The 24,220-nt window shown below is 53.3% G+C and overlaps 1 protein-coding gene across 2 annotated transcripts in view; it reads right to left on the bottom strand.

Annotated features, from left to right (window-relative positions):
* Nucleotides 1-23,760, bottom strand: part of sardh (sarcosine dehydrogenase) — a 116,995-nt gene extending 93,235 nt beyond the window's left edge. For both annotated transcript variants that reach the window (XM_060841686.1, XM_060841687.1), the window contains exons 1-3: nucleotides 23,603-23,760; nucleotides 15,101-15,437; nucleotides 14,343-14,521 (exon numbers count right to left, since the gene is read on the bottom strand). In XM_060841686.1, coding sequence (XP_060697669.1) covers nucleotides 14,343-14,521; nucleotides 15,101-15,431 — 510 coding nt within the window. In that variant the 5' untranslated portion in view covers nucleotides 15,432-15,437; nucleotides 23,603-23,760. The remainder of the gene's footprint in view (nucleotides 1-14,342; nucleotides 14,522-15,100; nucleotides 15,438-23,602) is intronic.
* Between the last annotated feature and the right edge of the window lie 460 nt (nucleotides 23,761-24,220).

The following is a 24,220-nucleotide window of genomic DNA, read 5'->3' as shown; positions in this document are numbered from 1 at the left end:
ACTGACCCTCAGACAGTGCGGCATTCCCTCAGCACTGACCCTCCGACAGGGCGGCACTCCCTCAGTACTGACCCTCCGACAGTGAGGCGCTCCCTCAGCATGTCCCTCCGAAAGTGCGGCGCTCCCTCAGCATGACCCTCCGACAGGGCGGCACTCCCTCAGCACTGACCCTCCGACAGTGCAGCACTCCCTTAGTACTGACTCTGACAGTGCGGCACTCCCTCAGCACTGACCCTCCGACAGGGCGGCACTCCCTCAGCACTGACCCTCCGACAGTGCGGCTCTCCCTCAGTACTGACCCTCCGACAGTGCGGCGCTCCCTCAGCATGACCCTCCGACAGTGCGGCACTCCCACAGCACTGACCCTCCGACAGTACAGCGCTCCCTCAGCACTGACCCTCCAACAGTGCTGCACTCCCTCAGTACTGACCCTCCGACAGTGCGGCATTCCCTCAGCACTGACCCTCCGACAGTGCGGCACTCCCTCAGCACTGACCCTCCGACAGTGCGGCACTCCCTCAGCACTGACAATCCGACAGTGCGGCACTCCCTCAGCACTGACCCTCCGACAGTGCGGCACTCCCTCAGCACTGACCCTCCGACAGTGCGGCGCTCCCTCAGCACTGACCCTCCGACAGTGCGGCACTCCCTCAGCACTGACCCTCCAACAGTACAGCGCTCCCTCAGCACTGACCCTCTGACAGTACAGCGCTCCCTCAGCACTGACCCTCCAACAGTGCGGCACTCCCTCTGCACTGACCCTCCAACAGGGCTGCAGTCCCTCAGCATTTACCCTCCAACAGTGCTGCACTCCCTCAGCACTGACCCTCAGATAGTGCGGCATTCCCTCAGCACTGACCCTCCGACAGTGCGGCACTCCCTCAGCACTGACCCTCCGACAGTGCAGCACTCCCTCAGCACTGACCCTCCGACAGTGCTGCATTCCCTCAGTACTGACCCTCCGACAGTGCAGCACTCCCTTAGTACTGACTCTGACAGTGCGGCACTCCCTCAGCACTGACCCTCCGACAGGGCGGCACTCCCTCAGCACTGACCCTCTGACAGTGCGGCACTCCCTCAGTACTGACCCTCCGACAGTGCGGCGCTCCCTCAGCATGTCCCTCCGACAGTGCGGCGCTCCCTCAGCATGACCCTCCGACAGTGCGGCACTCCCACAGCACTGACCCTCCGACAGTGCGGCACTCTCTCAGCACTGACCCTCCAACAGTGCTGCACTCCCTCAGCACTGACCCTCCGACAGTGCGGCACTCCCTCAGCACTGACAATCCGACAGTGCGGCACTCCCTCAGCACTGACCCTCCGACAGTGCGGCACTCCCTCAGCACTGACCCTCCGACAGGGCGGCACTCCCTCAGCACTGACCCTCCGACAGGGCGGCACTCCCTCAGCACTGACCCTCCGACAGTGCTGCATTCCCTCAGTACTGACCCTCCGACAGTGCAGCACTCCCTTAGTACTGACTCTGACAGTGCGGCACTCCCTCAGCACTGACCCTCCGACAGGGCGGCACTCCCTCAGCACTGACAATCCGACAGTGCGGCACTCCCACAGCACTGACCCTCCGACAGTACAGCGCTCCCTCAGCACTGACCCTCCAACAGTGCGGCACTCCCTCTGCACTGACCCTCCAACAGGGTGGCACTCTCTCAGCACTGACACTCCAACAGTGCTGCACTCCCTCAGCACTGACAATCCGACAGTGCAGCGCTCCCTCAGCATGACCCTCCGACAGTGCGGCACTCCCTCAGCACTGACCCTCCGACAGTGCGGCACTCCCTCAGCACTGACAATCCGACAGTGCGGCACTCCCTCAGCACTGACCCTCCGACAGTGCGGCACTCCCTCTGCACTGACCCTCCGACAGTGCGGCGCTCCCTCAGCACTGACCCTCCGACAGTACAGCGCTCCCTCAGCACTGACCCGCCAACAGTGCGGCACTCCCTCTGCACTGACCCTCCAACAGGGTGGCACTCTCTCAGCACTGACCCTCCAACAGTGCTGCACTCCCTCAGCACTGACCCTCAGACAGTGCGGCATTCCCTCAGCACTGACCCTCCGACAGTGCGGCGCTCCCTCAGCACTGACCCTCCGACAGTGCGGCACTCCCTCAGCACTGACGCTCCGACAGTGCAGCACTCCCTTAGTACTGACTCTGACAGTGCGGCACTCCCTCAGCACTGACCCTCCGACAGTGCGGCACTCCCTCAGCACTGACCCTCCGACAGTGCGGCATTCACTCAGCACTGACCCTCTGATAGTGCGGCACTCCCTCAGCACTGACCCTCCGACAGTGCAGCACTCCCTCAGCCCTGACGCTCCGACAGTGCGGCACTCCCTCAGCACTGACCCTCCGACAGTGCCCTGTCCCTCAGCGCTGACCCTCCGACAGTGTGGCGCTCCCTCAGCACTGACCCTCCGACAGTGTAGCACTGCCTCAGCACTGACAATCCGACAGTGCGGCACTCCCTCAGCACTGACCCTCCGACAGTGCAGCACTCCCTTAGTACTGACCCTCCGACAGTGTGGCGCTCCCTCAGTACTGACCCTCCGACAGTGCGGCGCTCCCTCAGCATGACCCTCCGACAGTGCAGCACTCCCTCAGCACTGACCCTCCGACAGTGCGGCACTCCCTCAGCACTGACAATCCGACAGTGCGGCACTCCCTCAGCACTGACCCTCCGACAGTGCGGCACTCACTCTGCACTGACCCTCTGACAGTGCGGCGCTCCCTCAGCATGACCCTCCGACAGTGCGGCACTCCCTCAGCACTGACCCTCCGACAGTACAGCGCTCCCTCAGCACTGACCCGCCAACAGTGCGGCACTCCCTCTGCACTGACCCTCAGACAGTGCGGCATTCCCTCAGCACTGACCCTCCGACAGGGCGGCACTCCCTCAGTACTGACCCTCCGACAGTGAGGCGCTCCCTCAGCATGTCCCTCCGACAGTGCGGCGCTCCCTCAGCATGACCCTCCGACAGGGCGGCACTCCCTCAGCACTGACCCTCCGACAGTGCAGCACTCCCTTAGTACTGACTCTGACAGTGCGGCACTCCCTCAGCACTGACCCTCCGACAGGGCGGCACTCCCTCAGCACTGACCCTCCGACAGTGCGGCTCTCCCTCAGTACTGACCCTCCGACAGTGCGGCGCTCCCTCAGCATGACCCTCCGACAGTGCGGCACTCCCACAGCACTGACCCTCCGACAGTACAGCGCTCCCTCAGCACTGACCCTCCAACAGTGCTGCACTCCCTCAGTACTGACCCTCCGACAGTGCGGCATTCCCTCAGCACTGACAATCCGACAGTGCGGCGCTCCCACAGCACTGACCCTCCGACAGTGCGGCACTCCCTCAGCACTGACCCTCCGACAGTGCGGCACTCCCTCAGCACTGACAATCCGACAGTGCGGCACTCCCTCAGCACTGACCCTCCGACAGTGCGGCGCTCCCTCAGCACTGACCCTCCGACAGTGCGGCGCTCCCTCAGCATGACCCTCCGACAGTGCGGCACTCCCTCAGCACTGACCCTCCAACAGTACAGCGCTCCCTCAGCACTGACCCTCCAACAGTGCGGCACTCCCTCTGCACTGACCCTCCAACAGGGCTGCAGTCCCTCAGCACTTACCCTCCAACAGTGCTGCACTCCCTCAGCACTGACCCTCAGACAGTGCGGCATTCCCTCAGCACTGACCCTCCGACAGTGCGGCACTCCCTCAGCACTGACCCTCCGACAGTGCAGCACTCCCTCAGCACTGACCCTCCGACAGTGCTGCATTCCCTCAGTACTGACCCTCCGACAGTGCAGCACTCCCTTAGTACTGACTCTGACAGTGCGGCACTCCCTCAGCACTGACCCTCCGACAGGGCGGCACTCCCTCAGCACTGACCCTCCGACAGTGCGGCACTCCCTCAGTACTGACCCTCCGACAGTGCAGCGCTCCCTCAGCATGACCCTCCGACAGTGCGGCACTCCCTCAGCACTGACCCTCCGACAGTGCGGCACTCCCTCAGCACTGACAATCCGACAGTGCGGCACTCCCTCAGCACTGACCCTCCGACAGTGCGGCACTCCCTCTGCACTGACCCTCTGACAGTGCGGCGCTCCCTCAGCATGACCCTCCGACAGTGCGGCACTCCCTCAGCACTGACCCTCCGACAGTACAGCGCTCCCTCAGCACTGACCCGCCAACAGTGCGGCACTCCCTCTGCACTGACCCTCCAACAGGGTGGCACTCTCTCAGCACTGTCCCTCCAACAGTGCTGCACTCCCTCAGCACTGACCCTCAGACAGTGCAGCACTCCCTCAGCCCTGACGCTCCGACAGTGCGGCACTCCCTCAGCACTGACCCTCCAACAGGGTGGCACTCTCTCAGCACTGACACTCCAACAGTGCTGCACTCCCTCAGCACTGACCCTCCGACAGTGCGGCACTCCCTCAGCACTGACAATCCGACAGTGCGGCACTCCCTCAGCACTGACCCTCCGACAGTGCGGCACTCCCTCAGCACTGACCCTCCGACAGTGCGGCGCTCCCTCAGCATGACCCTCCGACAGTGCGGCACTCCCTCAGCACTGACCCTCCAACAGTACAGCGCTCCCTCAGCACTGACCCGCCAACAGTGCGGCACTCCCTCTGCACTGACCCTCCAACAGGGTGGCACTCTCTCAGCACTGACCCTCCAACAGTGCTGCACTCCCTCAGCACTGACCCTCAGACAGTGCGGCATTCCCTCAGCACTGACCCTCCGACAGTGCGGCGCTCCCTAAGCACTGACCCTCCGACAGTGCGGCACTCCCTCAGCACTGACCCTCCGACAGTGCAGCACTCCCTTAGTTCTGACTCTGACAGTGCGGCACTCCCTCAGCACTGACCCTCCGACAGTGCGGCACTCCCTCAGCACTGACCCTCCGACAGTGCGGCATTCACTCAGCACTGACCCTCTGATAGTGCGGCACTCCCTCAGCCCTGACGCTCCGACAGTGCGGCACTCCCTCAGCACTGACCCTCCGACAGTGCCCTGTCCCTCAGCGCTGACCCTCCGACAGTGTGGCGCTCCCTCAGCACTGACCCTCCGACAGTGTAGCACTGCCTCAGCACTGACAATCCGACAGTGCGGCACTCCCTCAGCACTGACCCTCCGACAGTGCTGCATTCCCTCAGTACTGACCCTCCGACAGTGCAGCACTCCCTTAGTACTGACCCTCCGACAGTGCGGCACTCCCTCAGCACTGACCCTCCGACAGTGCGGCACTCCCTCAGTACTGACCCTCCGACAGTGCGGCGCTCCCTCAGCATGACCCTCCGACAGTGCGGCACTCCCTCAGCACTGACCCTCCGACAGTGCGGCACTCCCTCAGCACTGACAATCCGACAGTGCGGCACTCCCTCAGCACTGACCCTCCGACAGTGCGGCACTCCCTCTGCACTGACCCTCCGACAGGGCGGCACTCCCTCAGCACTGACCCTGTGACAGTGTGGCACTCCCTCAGCACTGACCCTCCGACAGTGCGGCACGCCCTCAGCACTGACGCTCCGACAGTGCGGCACTCCCTCAGCACTGACCCTCCGAAAGTGCAGCACTCCCTCAGCACTGACCCTCCGACAGAGCCCACTCCCTCAGCGCTGACCCTCCGACAGTGCTGCATTCCCTCAGTACTGACCCTCCGGCAGTGCAGCACTCCCTTAGTACTGACTCTGACAGTGCGGCACTCCCTCAGCACTGACCCTCCGACAGGGCGGCACTCCCTCAGCACTGACCCTCCGACAGTGCGGCACTCCCTCAGCACTGACCCTCCGACAGTGCGGCGCTCCCTCAGCATGACCCTCCGACAGTGCGGCACTCCCACAGCACTGACCCTCCGACAGTACAGCGCTCCCTCAGCACTGACCCTCCAACAGTGCGGCACTCCCTCTGCACTGACCCTCCAACAGTGCTGCACTCCCTCAGCACTGACCCTCAGGCAGTGCGGCATTCCCTCAGCACTGACCCTCCGACAGTGCGGCGCTCCCTAAGCACTGACCCTCCAACAGTGCGGTATTCCCTCAGCACTGACCCTCTGACAGGGCGGCACTCCCTCAGCACTGACCCTCCGACAGTGCGGCACTCCCTCAGCACTAATACTGGATTATGTCAATGTCTGGGGAAATGGCTGAGGAATTCACAAGATCCATCTTGTTCACATTTGTTACACTGACCTGCACTGTGGCATTTCTGTACAATATAAATGGTCACTGTATTTACCCCATGTTAATTCTGAGTGTTGGAAATCTATTCTGCTTGTGTTATGGATTGTATTGCGTATCAGGTGTCACATTGTAATTCAATCTTGTCTGTTTATTCTGCAATTGTAATAACCCTGAATTCTGACACTGCCCTCACACAGGTTCTTTGAGCTGACATCATTGGTGACATCAGCCTGGGGTGGTGGGTTTGTTTTTCTCGGAGTTGTTCTGACCTTGTTATTTGGGGAAGAGTTTATTTAGGAATCAATTTAAACACTGCACGATGCCAGTGCTCCTGCAAATATTGAGAGTGATTAATCATTACATTCCTGTTTTGGCTCCAATATTTAGTTGTGTGAAATTTAGAATGACTGGGTTTTCCGCTGCAATTAACAGCTCAAATATTTGAAAGATAAGCTGCAAATGGTCAGTCAGGGAGCAGGGAGTGAAGACCTCCACTCTCGACAGGGGGAGACTTTGGAAACCTTGCCACATCCCCTCCAGAAACACACCACTAGGAACTGGTGGGACTCTACGTTGTCAACAAGACATAAGTCAGTTACAAAAGGATACAGGTAGATGTGGTTAGTCAGCAAACATTTGGAAAAAGGAACATATTGTGGGAAGATGTGGAGTCCATTTCGGCTGGACAGGTAAAACCAAAAAGCCAACTATCTCAACGCTGCGGGATTGCAGAGCTCTGAGATGCAGGGGGATCTGGGTGTCCAACAGCTTAAACCATAAATGTTTAGTTTACAGGTACAGCACGTATTAGGAAAGCTACTAGAATATTCTCACCCATGGCCATACCAGTCTGAAAATGTCTGATCTCAGGCCTCCTTAGTATGAGGATGGGAGGCTGCCTGGGAATACAGGTACAGTCATGGTAGTGTCCTTACCTCTGGAACAGGCTTGGCTTCAAGTTCCACTTGACCCAGATGTTTGTGATCGAAACTCTGAACAAGTTGATTAGAGAAAAAAAATGTTCTCATGTGTGATGAGAGGAACTGAGTACAGAGTTAGAGAGGACCTGGCAAGACCATATCTGGAATACTGTGCACATTATTGGTCTACTTATTAAAGGATGTGTTGGGACCAGTTCAGAGGAAGTTTATTGGATGAATACCTGGATTTAGGAAGAGGAGGGAATGTTGTGGATCTTTTGGGAGTGAAGGTTGGACAGACTGGGCTTGTAACCACTGAATTTCAGAAGGGTAAGAGGCAACCTGATTGAATCATAAAACACTCAGGGGTCTTGACAAGGTCAAGGTAGACAGCATGTTTCCTGTCGAGTTCAGGGTTACTGTTTAAAAAGACCCACAACAATGTGATTCAAACTTAACCACCCTTTGGATAATTAGAACTGGGTACTAAATGTTGGCAAGTCAATGACACCCACATCCCATAAATGGATTTAAAATAAAGGATCTTGGGGCATTTATTCACAAATCCCTGAAAGTGGCACAACAGATTACTAGAATAATTAAGGAAGTGTATGGTCATGCCTTTATCAACCAGGGCATAGATTCTAACAGCAGGAAGGTTAGGCTGAAGCTGTACAGGGCTTTGGTGAGGTTCCCAGCTGGAGCAGTGTGTGCAGGTCTGGTCACCGGATGACAGGAAGGATGTGACTGCACTGGAGACGGTGCAGAGGGGATTCACCAGGATGTTACCTGGGATGGAGCTGTCTAACTACGCAGAGAGGCTGGAGAGGTTCAGCTTGCTTTCTTTGGAGCTGAGAAGGTTGAGGGGGGTGGGGTGACCTAGCAGAGGTATGTAAAGTTATGAGGGGCATGGACAGGTTAGATTGAAAGCAGCAGTTCCCCTTAGTTGAAACATTAATAATGGGGGGGGGGGGGGGGGGGGGGGAAGGTAAATTTCAGGTGAAAGGCAAGAAGTTTAGAAGGGATTTTGAGAACAGAAAGAGGGTGCTTGGGATCTGGGATGCACTGCCTAGGAGGATAATTAGTGGAAGAAACCTCAAAACTCTTAACAAGTACTTGGATGAGCACTGGAAATGTCATAACATCCAAGGCTATGGGCCTAGTGCAGGAAAGTGGGACTCATGGGGAATTAGGATAGTTTTTGGCAGTGCATATCTGATGGGCTGAAGGGCCTCTTCTGTACTGTATATTTCTAAAAGGGACACCCATTTAAAACAGATCAGGTGAAAATTTACCCGAGAGGGTCACAAGTCTTTTTCCATCAAGAATTCTCTTGGGCTGTCACAGGGTCAGGGCTGAGGGAGTGCCGCACTGTCACAGGGTCAGTGCTGAGGGAGTGGGCACTGTCACAGGGTCAGTGCTGAGGGAGTGGGCACTGTCACAGGGTCAGCACTGAGAGAGTGGGCACTGTCGGAGGGTCAGTGCTGAGGGAGTGCTGCACTGTCGGAGGGTCAGTGCTGAGTGAGTGCCGCACTGTTGGAGGGTCAGTGCTGAGGGAGTGGGCACTGTCACAGGGTCAGTACTGAGGGAGTGCCGCACTGTCACAGGGTCAGTGCTGAGGAGTGCCGCACTGTCGTAGGGTCAGCACTGAGGGATGTCCGCACTGTCGGAGTGTCAGTGCTGAGGGAGTGCCGCACTGTCACAGGGTCAGTGCTGAGGGAGTGGGCACTGTCACGGGGTCAGTGCCGAGGGACTGCCGCACTGTCAGAGGGTCAGTGCTGAGGGAGTGGGCACTGTCACAGGGTCAGTGCTGAGGGAGCGCCGCTCTGTCACAGGGTCAGCGCTGAGGGAGTGCCGCACTGTCACAGGGTCAGTGCTGAGGGAGTGGGCACTGTCACAGGGTCAGTGCTGAGGGAGTGGGCACTGTCACAGGGTCATCACTGAGGGAGTGGGCACTGTCGGAGGGTCAGTGCTGAGGGAGTGCTGCACTGTCGGAGGGTCAGTGCTGAGTGAGTGCCGCACTGTTGGAGGGTCAGTACTGAGGGAGTGGGCACTGTCACAGGGTCAGTACTGAGGGAGTGCCGCACTGTCGTAGGGTCAGCACTGAGGGATGTCCGCACTGTCGGAGTGTCAGTGCTGAGGGAGTGCCGCACTGTCACAGGGTCAGTGCTGAGGGAGTGCGGCACTGTCACAGGGTCAGCGTTGAGGGAGTGGGCAGTGTCAGAGGGTCAATGCTGAGGGAGTGCTGCATGTTGGAGGTTCAGTGCTGATGGAGTACCGCACTTTCACAGGGTCAGCACTGAGGGAGTGAGCACTGTCGGAGGGTCAGTGCTGAGGGAGCGCCGCTCTGTCACAGGGTCAGTGCTGAGGGAGTGCCACACTGTCGGAGGGTCAGGGCTGAGGGAGTGGGCACTGTCACGGGGTCAGTGCCGAGGGAGTGCTGCACTGTCACAGGGTCAGCTCTGAGGGAGTGCCGCACTGTCAGAGGGTCAGTGCTGAGGGAGTGGGCACTGTCACGGGGTCAGTGCCGAGGGACTGCCGCACTGTCAGAGGGTCAGTGCTGAGGGAGTGGGCACTGTCACAGGGTCAGTGCTGAGGGAGTGCTGCACTGTCACAGGGTCAGCTCTGAGGGAGTGCCACACTGTCAGAGGGTCATTACTGAGGGAGTACTGCACTGTCAGAGGGCTAATGCTGAGGGAGTGTCGCACTGTTGGAGGGTCAGCACTGAGGAATTAGTGCACTGTCACAGGGTCAATGCTGAAGGAGTGCCGCATTGTCGGAGGGTCAGTGCTGAGAGGATGCCGCACTGTCGGAGGGTGAATTTTCTGACAGTGCAGCGCTCCCTCAGCACTACTTTGGAATCTCTGTCTTTTTCAATGCTCTGAGTTCTGGATTTGGAATTTCATTGAACTCCTGGCTGAAGATAAATGTGCTGTGTATTAGCCAAGGCTGACATTAGAAGGACAAGAGCAGCAGGTACAGGGGAACACCAGCGGCCAAAGGTCACCTCCAAGCCTCTCCCCATCCTGACTTGGAAATATATCACTGTTCCTTCAGTGTCGCTCGGTCAAATCCCGGGAATTCCCTTCGTAAGGGCATTGTGGGTCCATCCACTAACTCAGGCAGGTCAGAACAGCAGCCTAGCAGCACCTTCTCCAATAAATCTCAGCCCAACCACAGGCCAACGAGTGTGACACTGGGAGAATTTGTAAATATTGTGTAGAACACAGAGAGAAATTCAACACAAGGAATGGTCAAAGATCTGCCCAGCATAACGGACAAAATAAATATCAGCCTCAAGGTGAACTGAATGATGCAGCAAAATACAGGAAAGTTAACCTGGTGGTTGAAGAAATATGGTGTCCATTCAGATTCCTGTTTAAATATCACAAAGAAAGCAGAGAGGTTGGTGAGGAGTCTGCACAGTGGAAACGGTCCGGTCAGAGCTTCCAGAATGAGATTAAAACAGGAAGTTTAGAAAGAGGAAGAAAGGGGAAAAGCTGATAAAACCAAAGTCAAAATACTGAATCAATAACTGACCTTTAACTTTCCGAGTGATGGTGAGAGGGAGAGTAGGTACCAGAAGTGGAACAGAAATAAAGTTAATTGAAGGTGATTAATAAAAGATTGAGAGGCAACGTCAGAGGGTAGTTACTCCCACAGCGAGTGGGTGGGGTCTGCGAGAGAGGTGAAGGGGTCTGGATCATTAACTGATTTGGATCAATGTGCAGTGTGACAGGGAGATGCTGGGAATGACAATAAACCAAATTCTGTTGGAAAGCAAGTACGCACAAAATCTCCTTCTGCGCAGTATCCATCCTCTGAGGCAGATAGGGGTGGGGTGGGAGAGGGCACGAGAACTTCCGAAACAGATACAACTGTTAGCCTGGCAGAACAAATCGCAGAGGGAGGGGCGAGGGGAGGGGAAGAGGGAGAGAAACTGGATGGAATGAGGAGGGAGGGGTGAGGGGAGGGGAAAAGCGCAGTGCGGGGGGAAGGGTGAGGGAGAGAAGGAAAGGAGGGGCAGGAGGGGTGAGGGAGAGGGGGAGACTCAAGGATGAGTGATGGGGAGGGAAGGGTGAGGGTGAGGGAGGGGGGGAAGGGAAGGGTGAGGGAGGGGGGGAGGGAAGGGCGAGGGTGAGGGAGAGGGGAAGGGAAGTGCGAGGGGTGAGGGAGGGGGGAGGAGGGGAGGGAAGGGCGAGGGAGGGGGGAGGGAAGTGCGAGGGTGAGGGAGAGAGGGGAGGGAAGGGCGAGGGAGGGGGGAGGGAAGGGCGAGGGTGAGGGAGAGGGGGAAGGGAAGGGTGAGGGAGAGGGGGAAGGGAAGGGTGAGGGAGAGGGGGAAGGGAAGGGTGAGGGTGAGGGAGAAGGGGATGAGAGTGCGAGGGTGAGGGAGGGGGGAGGCAAGGGTGAGGGAGAGGCGGAGGGAAGTGCGAGGCTGAGGAAGAGGGGGAGGGAAGTGCGAGGGAGGTGGGAGGGAAGGGCAAGGGTGAGGGAGAGGGAGGAGGGAAGGGCGAGGGAGAGAAGTAAATGTCCATGTTGAGTTGGTCGCTGGAAATGGAGCTGGAGAGATCCAGGAAGGGGAGGGAGGTGTCCAAGATGGTCCAGGTGAACTTGAGGTCAAGGTGGAAGGTGTTAAGATGTCGATGCATTATTCTAACTCTGCCTGTGAGTGTTCAAATCCCTCATGAGCCAACACAAATACCAAAGATATGACTGCACCACTGAATAAATGAGCAGGTAAGAGATAAATCAGCTCAAGGCCATCAGGAGGGATGGACTGAAGCCTCACAAACAGGGGCAGCACCACGGTCTATGCTTTCCCCCTATCCCTGCTGTACCAGACTGCTCCAACACCCCTAATCACAGTCCCTGTGGCTCCCACATCCCTCATGGCACCCATTGCCAGTGCCCACCTCTATACATCCACACCACACAATGCCAGGCTTTGACTATCTCCAACAAGAGACAATCTAACCACAATACCTTGACTATTAACGTCCTAGAGGTTCTCATTTATCACATAAACACAGCGGCTACAAGAGCAGGCCAGAGGCTAGGGATACTGCAGTGAGTAACTCAGCTGCTGACTCCCCAAACCCTGCCCACTATCTCCAAGGCACAAGTCAGGAGTGTGACGGAATACTCCCCACTTGCCTGGGTGGGTGCAGCTCTAACAACACTCAAGAAGCCTGACACCATCCAGGACAAAGCAGCCCCCACTTGATTGGCACCACATCCACAAACATCCACTCCCTCTGCCACTGACGCTCACTCACAGCGGTGTGTGCTACCAACAGGACACACTGCAGAAATTCACACAGCACCTTCCAAACCCATGGACACTTCCATAGAACATAGAACATAGAAGGATACAGCGCAGTACAGGCCCTTCGGCCCTCGATGTTGCGCCGACCGAATCCTACCTAACCTATACTAGCCCAATAACTTCCAAATGCCTATCCAATGCCCGCTTAAATGACCATAAAGAAGGAGAGTTCACCACTGATACGGGCAGGGCATTCCATGAACTCACAACCCGCTGTGTGAAGAATCTACCCCTAACATCTGTCCTATACCTACCACCCCTTAATTTAAAGCTATGTCCCCTAGTAACACCTGACTCCATTAGCGGTAAAAGGTTCTTAGTATCTACCCTATCTAAACCCCTAATCATCTTATACACTTCTATCAGATCTCCCCTAAACCTTCTCTTCTCCAATGAGAACAGCCCCAAGTGCCTCAGCCTTTCCTCATAAGATTTTCCTACCATTCCAGGCAACATCCTGGTAAACCTCCTCTGCACTCGTTCTAAAGCTTCCACATCCTTCCTATAGTATGGCGACCAAAACTGCACACAATACTCCAGATGAGGCCTCACCAGAGTCTTATACAACTGCAACATGACCTCAGGACTCCGGAACTCAATTCCTCTGCCAATAAAGCCCAGTACACCATATGCCTTCCTCACAGCACTATTTACCTGGGTGGCAACTTTCAGAGATCTGTGTACATGGACACCAAGATCCCTCTGCTCATCCACACTACCAAGTAGCCTACCATTAGCCCAGTAATCCATCATCTTGTTATTCCTACCAAAGTGAACGACTTCGCACTTAGCTACATTGAATTCCATTTGCCACATTTCCGCCCAGCTCTGCAACTTATCTATATCCCGCTGTAACCTACCACTTCCTTCCTCACTATCCACAACTCCACCGACTTTTGTGTCATCCGCAAACTTGCTTACCCAGCTTTCAAGTCCTTCCTCTAGATCATTTATAAAGATAACAAAAAGCAATGGTCCCAAAACAGATCCTTGTGGTACACCGCTAGTAACTGCGCTCCAAGATGAACATAATCCATCAACTACTACCCTCTGTCTCCTTCCAGCCAGCCAATTCCTAATCCAAACCTCTAATGTATCCTCAATGCCATACCTCCGTAGTTTTAGCATTAGCCTACCATGGGGAACCTTATCGAACGCCTTACTAAAATCCATATACACAACATCTACTGCTTTACCCTCGTCCACTTCCTTAGTCACCTTCTCAAAGAACTCAATAAGGTTTGTGAGGCACGACCTGCCCTTCACAAAACCATGCTGGCTATCCCTGATCACGTTATTCCTACCCAGATGTTCATAAATCTTATCCCTTACCATTCTCTCTAAGACTTTGCCCACCACTGAAGTCAGACTCACTGGCCTATAGTTGCTAGGGCTATCCCTACTCCCTTTCTTGAACAATGGGACCACATTCGCTATCCTCCAGTCCTCTGGTACTATTCCCGTTGACAATGACAACATAAAAATCCATCTGGAAGGACAAGGGGCAGCAGATATGGGGGAACACTACCCCCTGCAAATCCCCCTTTGTGCCACTCACTACCCTGACCTGGAAATATCATGCCGTTCCTTCAGTGTCACTGGGTTAAAATCCTTGAATTCTCTCCCTAAGGGCATTGTGGGACAACCCAATGCTTCCAGAAGACAGCTCACCACCACCTTCTCAAGGGGCAATTAGGGACGGGCAATATACTATTACCTCTCACTGGCCCCTGTACTCTGCTCCTGTTGGTAACCACTAACTTTCCGACAATTTCAAATGGTTTGGTTAAGGAAAATTTTAAAATCCACACCAGAGGCTAACTCACACACATCTCGAGCTGACATTGAAAAGCCTGCCCGTGATGGTATGTGTTCAGCTGGTACTCACTGACATGAGGCGTTTATATTCGTCCAATCGTTGCTTGTTGGAGGCTATGAAGAGGCCACCATTTTCAATCCAGCCTGTGTGTAGCCCAGTCTCCTCTTCCAAGTCTTTACTTACAACATCTCTTGTGTGCTTGAGCAGCTCAATCTCCGTGTCACTGGGTCGCAACTGCCACAGCAGACCTACAGAAATATAAAGGAGGAGAAGGAGGAGGGGGAGGGTGACATTCATGGGCTCAATTCTGAAACATTATATCTGCCTTAGGAAGGCAGCAGACTGATCCAGTGCAATGCTCCCAGGGTTTGGGAGTGCAATTATGTGAAAGGGTCGTAAAAATTCAATTTGTTTTCCTTCAAGCGGGAAGATTTCTTTTGATTGGGAGGGGGTGTCTAATGAGAGGGTAAAGAGTGACTGAATAAAAAGTAACTAATTAATGGACTGAGGTAAACTGTGAGCTGGGCCGTTAGGAGGCAATTTCTCAAACAAACGGGATGAGGAATGTGGAGCTGTCTCCACCCAACCTGCACCAGCTCAATAACGTGGCCGAGTTTGGGAATCAACTGAAAACATCAAAACTGGGAGTGAACAATTTCTTTTGGGTGATGTAAGTGTTAGACAGGATAACGATACAGACCCACAAAACTAACACAAATGCTAACCAGATGCTGAATGGCCTGGCCTCGCTAGAGCAAAGTTCTCCCTGGGACAGCCACGCCCCCCCCTCCACCCACGGCTGTCAGTCTGTCCAACACCACCCTTACCAGCAGTGTGCCATGTGGTCCCGGAGGTCAGCCTGTCTCGTTCCAGCAGCACCACATTGGAGATGCCCATTTTTGCTAAATGGTACAAGGTGTGGCATCCCAGGCTGCCACCGCCCATGATCACCACATCAGCATGTTCTGGCAGTGGTTTAGTTGGGCTCTTTGATGTTGATATATCCTCTCCGAGAATCTTGCTGGAGGGCACCTTCTGTTCTGCTGTGGTGCCCCACCGAGCTGAGACACCCAAACATCGCAGCAAGGATTTGGACAGAAATATCTGCCGATTCTTACAGAAGGTCATTATACGGAAAGTGGAGCTCAGACACCTCATGGTCACCTGTGAATCCAAGAAACAAAGTTTAGATTTGTGGCTCCCAGTCCACCAATAGCTCAACTTTTAAATTCTGATCCTGTGTAACAGGTCATTCAAAGGTCTCGCTCTCCCTATCTCTGTCACCCTCCCTATCTCAGTCACCCTCCCTATCTCTGTCACCCCCTCCCTATTTCTGTAACCACCTCCCTACCTCTGTCACCCTCTCCCTATCTCTGTCACCCCCTCCCTATTTCTGTAACCACCTCCCTACCTCTGTCACCCTCTCCCTATCTCTGTCACGCCCTCCCTATCTCTGTCACCCCTTCCCCATCTCTGTCACCTCCTCCAGCCCCTACACCCCTTCCCAATCTCTGTCACCCCCTCTGGCCCTCACACCTCCATATCTCGGTCCCCTCCCCCAGCCCCACACCCCCATCTATCGTGGGGCACTCCCCCACCCCCACACCCCCCTCTCTATCACGGGGCACTCCCCCACCCCCCCCCCTCTATCGCGGGGCACACCCCCACCCCACACCCCCTCTCTATCTCGGGGTACTGTACATATTGACATGAAGTATGGAGTTACCAGCCCATGAGTGATCACATTCTCCTCCAAATACACTGGCCTGTTTCATGCACAAACAATCCCACTCCCCCTTGCCTGCAGCTCTCCCACTTCTCATACTGCTTCTCCCACATAGCCAACATTCCATGCCGTACTTAAACACAGTATGTTGATAGCAGTCATTCCAAACTGTCCGGAGTGTGTCTGTTAATCCTGGGCTTTGGGGTTTGCTGCATCAAAGCCTTGTGCAGAAAGCTCGCTCACAGGGACAGCAGGTGATCAGGAAGGCTAACGGAATCGTGACCTTTATTTGAAGGGGGTTGGAGTATAAGAGGAGGGAAGTCTCAGTGAAACTGCACAAGGTGCTGGTGAGACCACATCTGGAGTACTGTGAGCAGGTTCGGTCCCCTTATTTAAGGAAAGATATTTCATTGGGGGCAGTTCAGAGAAGGTTCACTTGGATGATGCCCTGTACGGAGGGATTGTCTTATGAGAAAAGGCTAAACAGGTTGGGACTCTCCTCACTGGAGTTTAGGAGAATGGGAGGGGATTCCCACCACCCCCTCCCACCTTCATATTTCTAAGCTCCATCCTTTCTCAGATACAGGGCCCAAAACTACTCACAATGTTCCAAATGTGGTCTGACCAGAGTCTTATCCAGCCTCAGCAGTGCATCCATGCTCTTGTATTCTAGTCTTCTTGAAATGAATATGAGCATTATATTTGCCTTCTTAACTGTCAATTGAACCTGCATGTTTACTTTCAGAGAATCCTAAAACAGAACTCCTAAGTCCCTTTGTATTTCAGATTTACTGGACAGTATTGTCTCTATAATAACCGCACATTCCCACATTTATTCCATTGGACATTTCTCTACTCAGTCTCCTAACCTTTCCAAGTCCCTCTGCCACTTCCTCAACACTATCTGTCCATTCACATATCTTTGTGTCATCTGCAAACTTGGTTCCTTTATTCAGGAAAAGCTGAAAGGATATTAGTGAGTTTTGAGAAGGTTTGTAGTTCAGATTGAGGTTCTGGCTGTAGGTTTGCTCGTTGAGCTGGAAGGTTAGTTTTCAGACATTTCGTCACCATACTGGGTAACCAGACAGATACCTGACAACTATAGCAAGGACTCAATGACATTGCAAGGTTCTAAAACGAGACAGTGCAAGATAGCAGACAATGACACATCCCTCCCAGGTTGTCACAACGTCTTCTACGCTCGCTTTGAGGAGACTTTCGGCGGGGAGATAACATCTATTCCGACGAGTCCTAACGAGCCTACCCCAACAGTTACTGCATCAGAGATCAGATCAGTTTTCCTTCGTGTGAATCCAAGGAAAGTGATGGGACCAGATGGTGCACTCAGAGCATGCGCAGATCAACTGGCAGAGGTCTTCTCAGACATCTTCAACCACTCCCTGCACCAGGCCACTGTCCCTGCCTGTTTCAAGAGGTCAACATCATCCCTGTACCTAAGGAGGCTCATGCAGTATGTCTCAATGACTACAGCCCAGTGGGCCTAACTTCGGTGGTCATGAAGGTCTTTGAAAGGCTGGTCATGGCATTAATCAGCTCCAGTCTCCCCACTACCCCATACCCACTCCAATTTGCCTATCAGACCAACAGATCCACGTCAGATGCCATATCACTTGCCCTTCACTCCTCCCTAGAACATCTTGACACCAAGAAAAGCTATGTAAGAATCCTACTCATTGACTACAGTTCAGCCTTCTACACTATTATCCCCTCGAGACTGATTACTAAACTTAGTGATCTCAGACTGAGCCCCACTCTCTGCAACTGGATCCTCAGTTTCCTGACCCACAGGCCACAATCAGTGAAGATTGGGGACAATATTTCATCCTCACTATAACACTCAACACTGGACACCCCCAGAGGTGTGTACTCAGCCCTGTATACTCATGACTGCGTCATCAAATACCATTTAGAATGCCATTTACGAGTTCGCTGATGACACCATTATAATCAGTCAAATCTCAGATGGCAACGAAATGGACTACAGATGGGTGGTGGAAGACCTGGAGAAATGGTGCACTGAAAACAACCTAGCTCTCAATGCCAGCAAAACAAGGAACTCATTATTGACTTTCGGCGGGATGTTACTCATGCCCCCTACACACTAACAGCACAGAGGTGGAACGAGTGGAGCATGTCAAGCCCCTGGGAATAGTCATCAATAACAAGCTTTCTTGGACTCTTCATGTGGATGTGCTGGTTACAAAGGCCCAACAACATCTCATCTCCCTCAGGCAGCTGAGGAAATTTGGCATGATGGTGAATACCCTTGCCAACTTTTATAGGTGCACCATCGAGAGCATTCTGTCTGGATGTATCACTACCTGGTAGGACAACTGTACCATTCAAGATCGGAGACGGTTACAGAGAGTGGGGAACTAGGCCCGGACAATCACAAAGGCCAACCTCCCATCTATAGAATTCATCTACCAGGCCCACTGTCAAGGAAAGGCCACCAGTATTCTCAAAGATCCATCCCACCCTGGCAATGTTTTTCTACAACCTCTACCATCGGGGAGAAGGTACAGAAGCCTGAACACACACACCAGCCGGTTTCACAACAGTGTCTACCCTCCTGTTGTTAGAATACTGAATGGACTCTCAAACTCGTAACATTCGTTTGTACCTGTGTTTTTGTTTTTGCCGCTGTTTACCTATTATTTACTATCTACGCTACTTAACTCGGTGACCTGCCTGTATTGCTCACAAGACAAAGCTTTTCACTGTGCCTCTCTACACATGACAATAAATTCAATTCAACTAACATCTTCAGTGAGCCTCTGAATGAAGCACTGGTGGAATAGTCCGCTTTCTATTTATGGGTTTGGGTTTCCTTGGGTTAGTGGTGTCATTTCCTGTGGTGATGTCATTTCCTGTTCCTTTTCTCAGGGAGTGGTAGATGGGGTCTAACTCGACGTGTTTGTTGATAGAGTTCCAGTTGGAATGCCATGCTTCTAAGAATTCTCATGCATGTCTCTGTTTGACTTGTCCTAGGATGGATGTGTTGTCCCAGTCAAAATGGTGTCCTTCCTCATTTGTCTGTGAGGATACTAGTGAGAGAGAGTCATGTCGTTTTGTGGCCAGTTGACGTTCATGTATCCTGGGGGCTAGTTTCCTGCCTGTTTGTCCAATGTAGTGTTTGTTACAGTCCTTGCATTATATTTTGTAAATGACATTAGTTTTGCTTGTTGTCTGTATAGGGTCTTTCAAGTTCATTAGCTGCTGTTTTAGTGTGTTGGTGGGTTTGTGGGCTACCATGATGCCAAAAGGTCTGAGTAATCTGGCAGTCATTTCCCAGATGTCTTTGATGTAGGGGAGAGTGGCTAGGATTTCTGGATGTATTTTGTCAGTTTGTTTGAGTTTGTTGCTGAGAAATCGACGAACTGTGTTCATTGTAGCCCCCAGGATACATCAACATCAACTGGCCACAAAACGACATGACCCACTCTCATTAGTATCCTCACATATGGATTATGAAGGAGACCACATCCATCCTAGGACAAGCCAAACAGAGGCACGCATGAGAATTGCTAGAAGCATGGCATTCCAACTGGAACTCTATCAACAAACACATTGACTTGGATCCCATTTACCACCCCCGAGAAATAAATGAAATCAGAGGAAATGACATCACCATAGGAAATGACATCACTAAACACATAAACAGAAAGTGGGCTATACACCAGTGCTTCATCCAGAGGCTCACTGAAGATGTTATCTAGTATGGTGATGAAACGTCTGAAAATGAACCTTCTAGCTTAGCGAGCAAGCCTACATCCTGAAGAGTATTTCTAGTGATGATAGGCCAGTCTGTTTCACAGGGTGGATCAGGTTTTTAAAACCACAATCAGGGAAGTATCAACCTAGCATAGTTTCAGTTAATTAATGAGATTTAATGAGGCATGGGTGAGTAAAAGGCAGATAGTGCTGATTAATCTAATTGCTGTTTCTGATGTAGTAACAGGAAATGTTGATCAAGGAGATGTGGGTAGATGTTATCAATAGGAATTTTAAGAAACTAGTTGGTAAAGTTATTGCTGACATCACCTGCTTCACTTGAACATCTCTTCAAATCTGTTCCATTTTGTTCTTCTCGCTGGATTCTGAGAGAAGCACTCAGCCCCTGACCTCCAAACCCCCTTCCTAACACTGCTGTGGGTACCCCTACTGAAAGAGTACTTCAAAAAGGGAACTCACCTCCGGCCGGGGTAATTGGGGAGGGGCAATAAATGTTGCCCTTGCCAGTATTGTCCACATCCCCAAATGGTGAAACCGTGGAACTCACAACCACAGAGTGGTGATGGTGAATGGTGTGGATGTATCTAACTGGTGGCAAAATATCAGATCAGACTAAAGCAAATAACACGTGTTGCTGACAGAGGAGGGACAGGATAATTCCCACCCTACCTCATGCAAAAATGCCATTCCGTATTCCCAATTCCTCCGCCTCTGCCCTATCTGCTCCTGGGAGGACCAGTTCCACCACACAACATGCCAGATGGCCTCCTTCTTTAGAGACTGCAATTTCCCTTCCCATGTGGTTAAAGATGTCCTCCAACGCATCTCATCCACATCCCGCACCTCCGCCCTCAAATCCCACCCTCCAACCGTAACAAGGACAGAACGCCCCCCACCCCCCCCCCACCTGGTGCTCACCTTCCACCCTACAAACCTTCGCAAAAAACATATCATCCGCCGACATTTCCGCCACCTCCAAACGGACCCCATCACCAGGGATATATTTCCCTCCCCACCCCTTTCCGCCTTCTGCAAAGACCGTTCCCTCCGTGACTACCTGGTCAGGTCCTCACCCCCCCCCCTCACAACCCACCCTCCCATCCTGGCACCTTCCCCTGCCATCGCAGGAACTGTAAAACCTGTGCTCACACCTCCTCCCTCACCTCCATCCAAGGCCCTAAAGGAGCCTTCCACATCCATCAAAGTTTTGCCTGCACATCCACTAATATCATTTATTGTATCCGTTGCTCCCGATGCGGTCTCCTCTACATTGGGGAGACTGGGCGCCTCCTAGCAGAGAGCTTTAGGGAACATCTCCGGGACACCCGCACCAATCAACCACACCGCCCCGTGGCCCAACATTTCAACTCCCCCTCCCACTCTGCCGAGGACATGGAGGTCCTGGGCCTCCTTCACCGCCGCTCCCTCACCACCAGACGCCTGGAGGAAGAATGCCTCATCCTCTGCCTCGGAACACTTCAACCCCAGGGCATCAATGTGGACTTCAACAGTTTCCTCATTTCCCCTTCCCCCACCTCACCCCAGTTCCAAACTTCCAGCTCAGCACTGTCCCCATGTCTTGTCCTACCTGCCTATCTCCTTTTCCACCTATCCACTCCACCCTCTCCTCCCTGACCTATCACCTTCATCCCCTCCCCCACTCACCCATTGTACTCTATGCTACTCTCTCCCCACCCCCACCCTCCTCTAGCTTATCTCTCCACCCTTCAGTCTCACTGCCTTTATTCCTGATGAAGGGCTTTTGCCCGAAACGTCGATTTCGCTGCTCCTTGGATGCTGCCTGAACTGCTGTGCTCTTCCAGCACCACTGATCCAGAATCTGGTTTCCAGCATCTGCAGTCATTGTTTTTACCTAATTAACAGGTGGGGCTGAATAACTTCCATTTGTTCTTTGTGTCTTATATAATTGGACAGCCGAACCAGTTTGACAAGCTGAATAGCCTCCTCTCATTCCTGTGAAAATAAATGCACAGAGTGTAGCAATTTAGAGTTGGTGAGATATTGGAGGAGAAAGTGAGGTCTGCAGATGCTGGAGATCAGAGCTGAAAATGTGTTGCTGGAAAAGCGCAGCAGGTCAGGCAGCATCCAAGGAACAGGAGAATCGACGTTTCGGGCATGAGCCCTTCTTCAGGAGCTATTGGACCTGAGGACCCTGTGGGGATTTTAATGAAGGCACAGCCACTTCAGCTCAGGAGACAAAAACAATACTGCAGATGCTGGGATCGAAAGCAGGGAGCTGGGAAGGCACAGCACACATCCCGATGCTGTCTACTGGACAAGAAACAAATGTAACAATATTGGAAAGTTACTGTTACAAAGACAACTTCTGGGATACAATGTATTCAGCAGAGTCAGGGAGTGGGGCCCAGGAGCTCTTCAGGCTCTTAGATACTTCAGCTACCAACTTGTGGGAAGTTAAAAATCACACAACACCAGGTTATGGTCCAACAGGTTGATTTGGAAGCACTAGCTTTCGGAGCGACGCTCCTTCATCAGGTGGTTGTGGAGAACACGATTGTAAGACGCAGAATTTATTGCAAAAGTTGTGTGATGTAACTGAAACTATACATTGAAAAATATCTTGTTTGTTAAGTCTCTCATCTGTTAGAATGACCATGATAGTTTCACATCTTTCATATATAAATCGTAATTTGTGGGAATGATTTCAGCAGCAAAATGTGAGGAGCTGCAAATATAGCATGGAGCTTTAGCGGAGCGGTTACATTATTCTGATATAGACCCAGGTAACGGGCGGGCGGGGGATTCCCCAAAGATGTGTCAGTAAACTTATTTCCAGTCCAATCTGGAAGCTGTCAGGATATTATGTCTAAAGAGGGTGACTGCTCTTCCTCTCCTCTGGCTGTTTACCCCTTTCCTCCAATTCTCATGTTTCAAATATTTAATTTAACAATTTCAGACCCTGAGCTCGGGCCTCCATGTTGGTCTTTTGCTGCTATATGTCAGTCTTGTTTTCTCACAGAATGTCTCTGTCTTTAATTACAGCTGTTACCGCCGGTTTCTTCCCCAAATTCTTGCCTTTCTGCCGTCCGTCAGGAGCAGCCCCGCGCTCCCTCAGCGCGGCCTGAGCTCAGGATCGACTCACATCCCCCAGGAATCACTGAGAGATTCCAGGGAGATCCCCCCCCCCCACACACCCCCACACCCCACCCCCACCCACCCCCCCCACACCCCCCCCACACACCCCCACACCCCCCACACACACACACCCCCCCCCCACACCCCCCCCACACACACACACCCCCACAGACACACACACACACCCCCACACACACACCCCCCACAGACACACACACCCCCCCACAGACACACACACCCCCACAGACACACACACACACACCCACACACACCCCCCCCCCCCCCCCCACAGACACACACACACATACACACACACACATACACCCAGCCCGTGGGAAATCTCCAGAGGACGCTTCAAACCACCGACAGAAACTGACTCCGGGTTTATCCCGGATCAGCGCCAGCGCCGGGATTGGGATTTGGAAAATAAACATCAAAGTCCCGGGAAAAGGCGGACCAGCGAGAGCCGGTACCGGCCTGAGAGCGGGAGGCGACCCACCCCGGGGGACAGACTCCCCCCACCCCCACGGAGAGACACTTTCCCCCCACCCCCGGGGACAGACGATCCCCCCACCCCCGGGGACAGACACTTCCCCCACCCCCGGGGACAGACACTTCCCTCACCCCCGGGACAGACACCCCCACCCCCGGGGACAGACACTTTCCCCACCCCCGGGACAGACACCCCCACCCCCGGGGACTGACTCCCCCTCCCCCCGCAGCCACTCACCGTCCGCCTCTGTCCCAGCCACGTCCCCAGAGCCGAGGCCGCGTCACCGTGGGGCAGGGGGCAGGAGGGGGTTGGGGGGCGAGTGTGGAGCCAGCAGCAGATACTAAAGCCTCAACCCCGAGGTGAGTGAGCACACCCTCCCCCCCGGGGGTGGGGACAGGGACAGAGCACGGTCTGCTGACAGCATCAAGTAACGGGTGGAGCTAGTTTACAACCGCCCGATACCAGGTTATAGTCCAACAGGTTACCAGGCCGCAGTAACTAGTGGAGCATTGCTCCTTCATCAGGGGGTTGTGGAGAATAAGATCAGAAGATGCAGAATTTATAACCAATGTTTACAATGTGATGTAACTGAAATGATATATTGAAAAAGACCTCGATTGTTCATTAAATCTCATCTTTTATAACGAACATGTTCGTTTCAGGTTTTTCATATGAAAATCAAAGATTTTTTTCAAGTTACATTCTCAAGTGAACTTTAACAGATACCATGTCAGCTCAGATAATGTATTGAAGGTGTGAGGTTAAAGTTTGTCTGTGTCTCAATGTTCAGAGTGATTCTATTTCTATAAAAGGGATTTCCAGAATCTTATCTGGATTCATGCAGTTTTTGAGCAA

This window comes from Hemiscyllium ocellatum, chromosome 21 (assembly GCF_020745735.1).
Source record: "Hemiscyllium ocellatum isolate sHemOce1 chromosome 21, sHemOce1.pat.X.cur, whole genome shotgun sequence".
Classification (NCBI taxonomy): domain Eukaryota; kingdom Metazoa; phylum Chordata; class Chondrichthyes; order Orectolobiformes; family Hemiscylliidae; genus Hemiscyllium; species Hemiscyllium ocellatum.
Note: the sequence above shows the minus strand (reverse complement) of the source record. Positions and strands in the feature narration are given on the sequence as shown.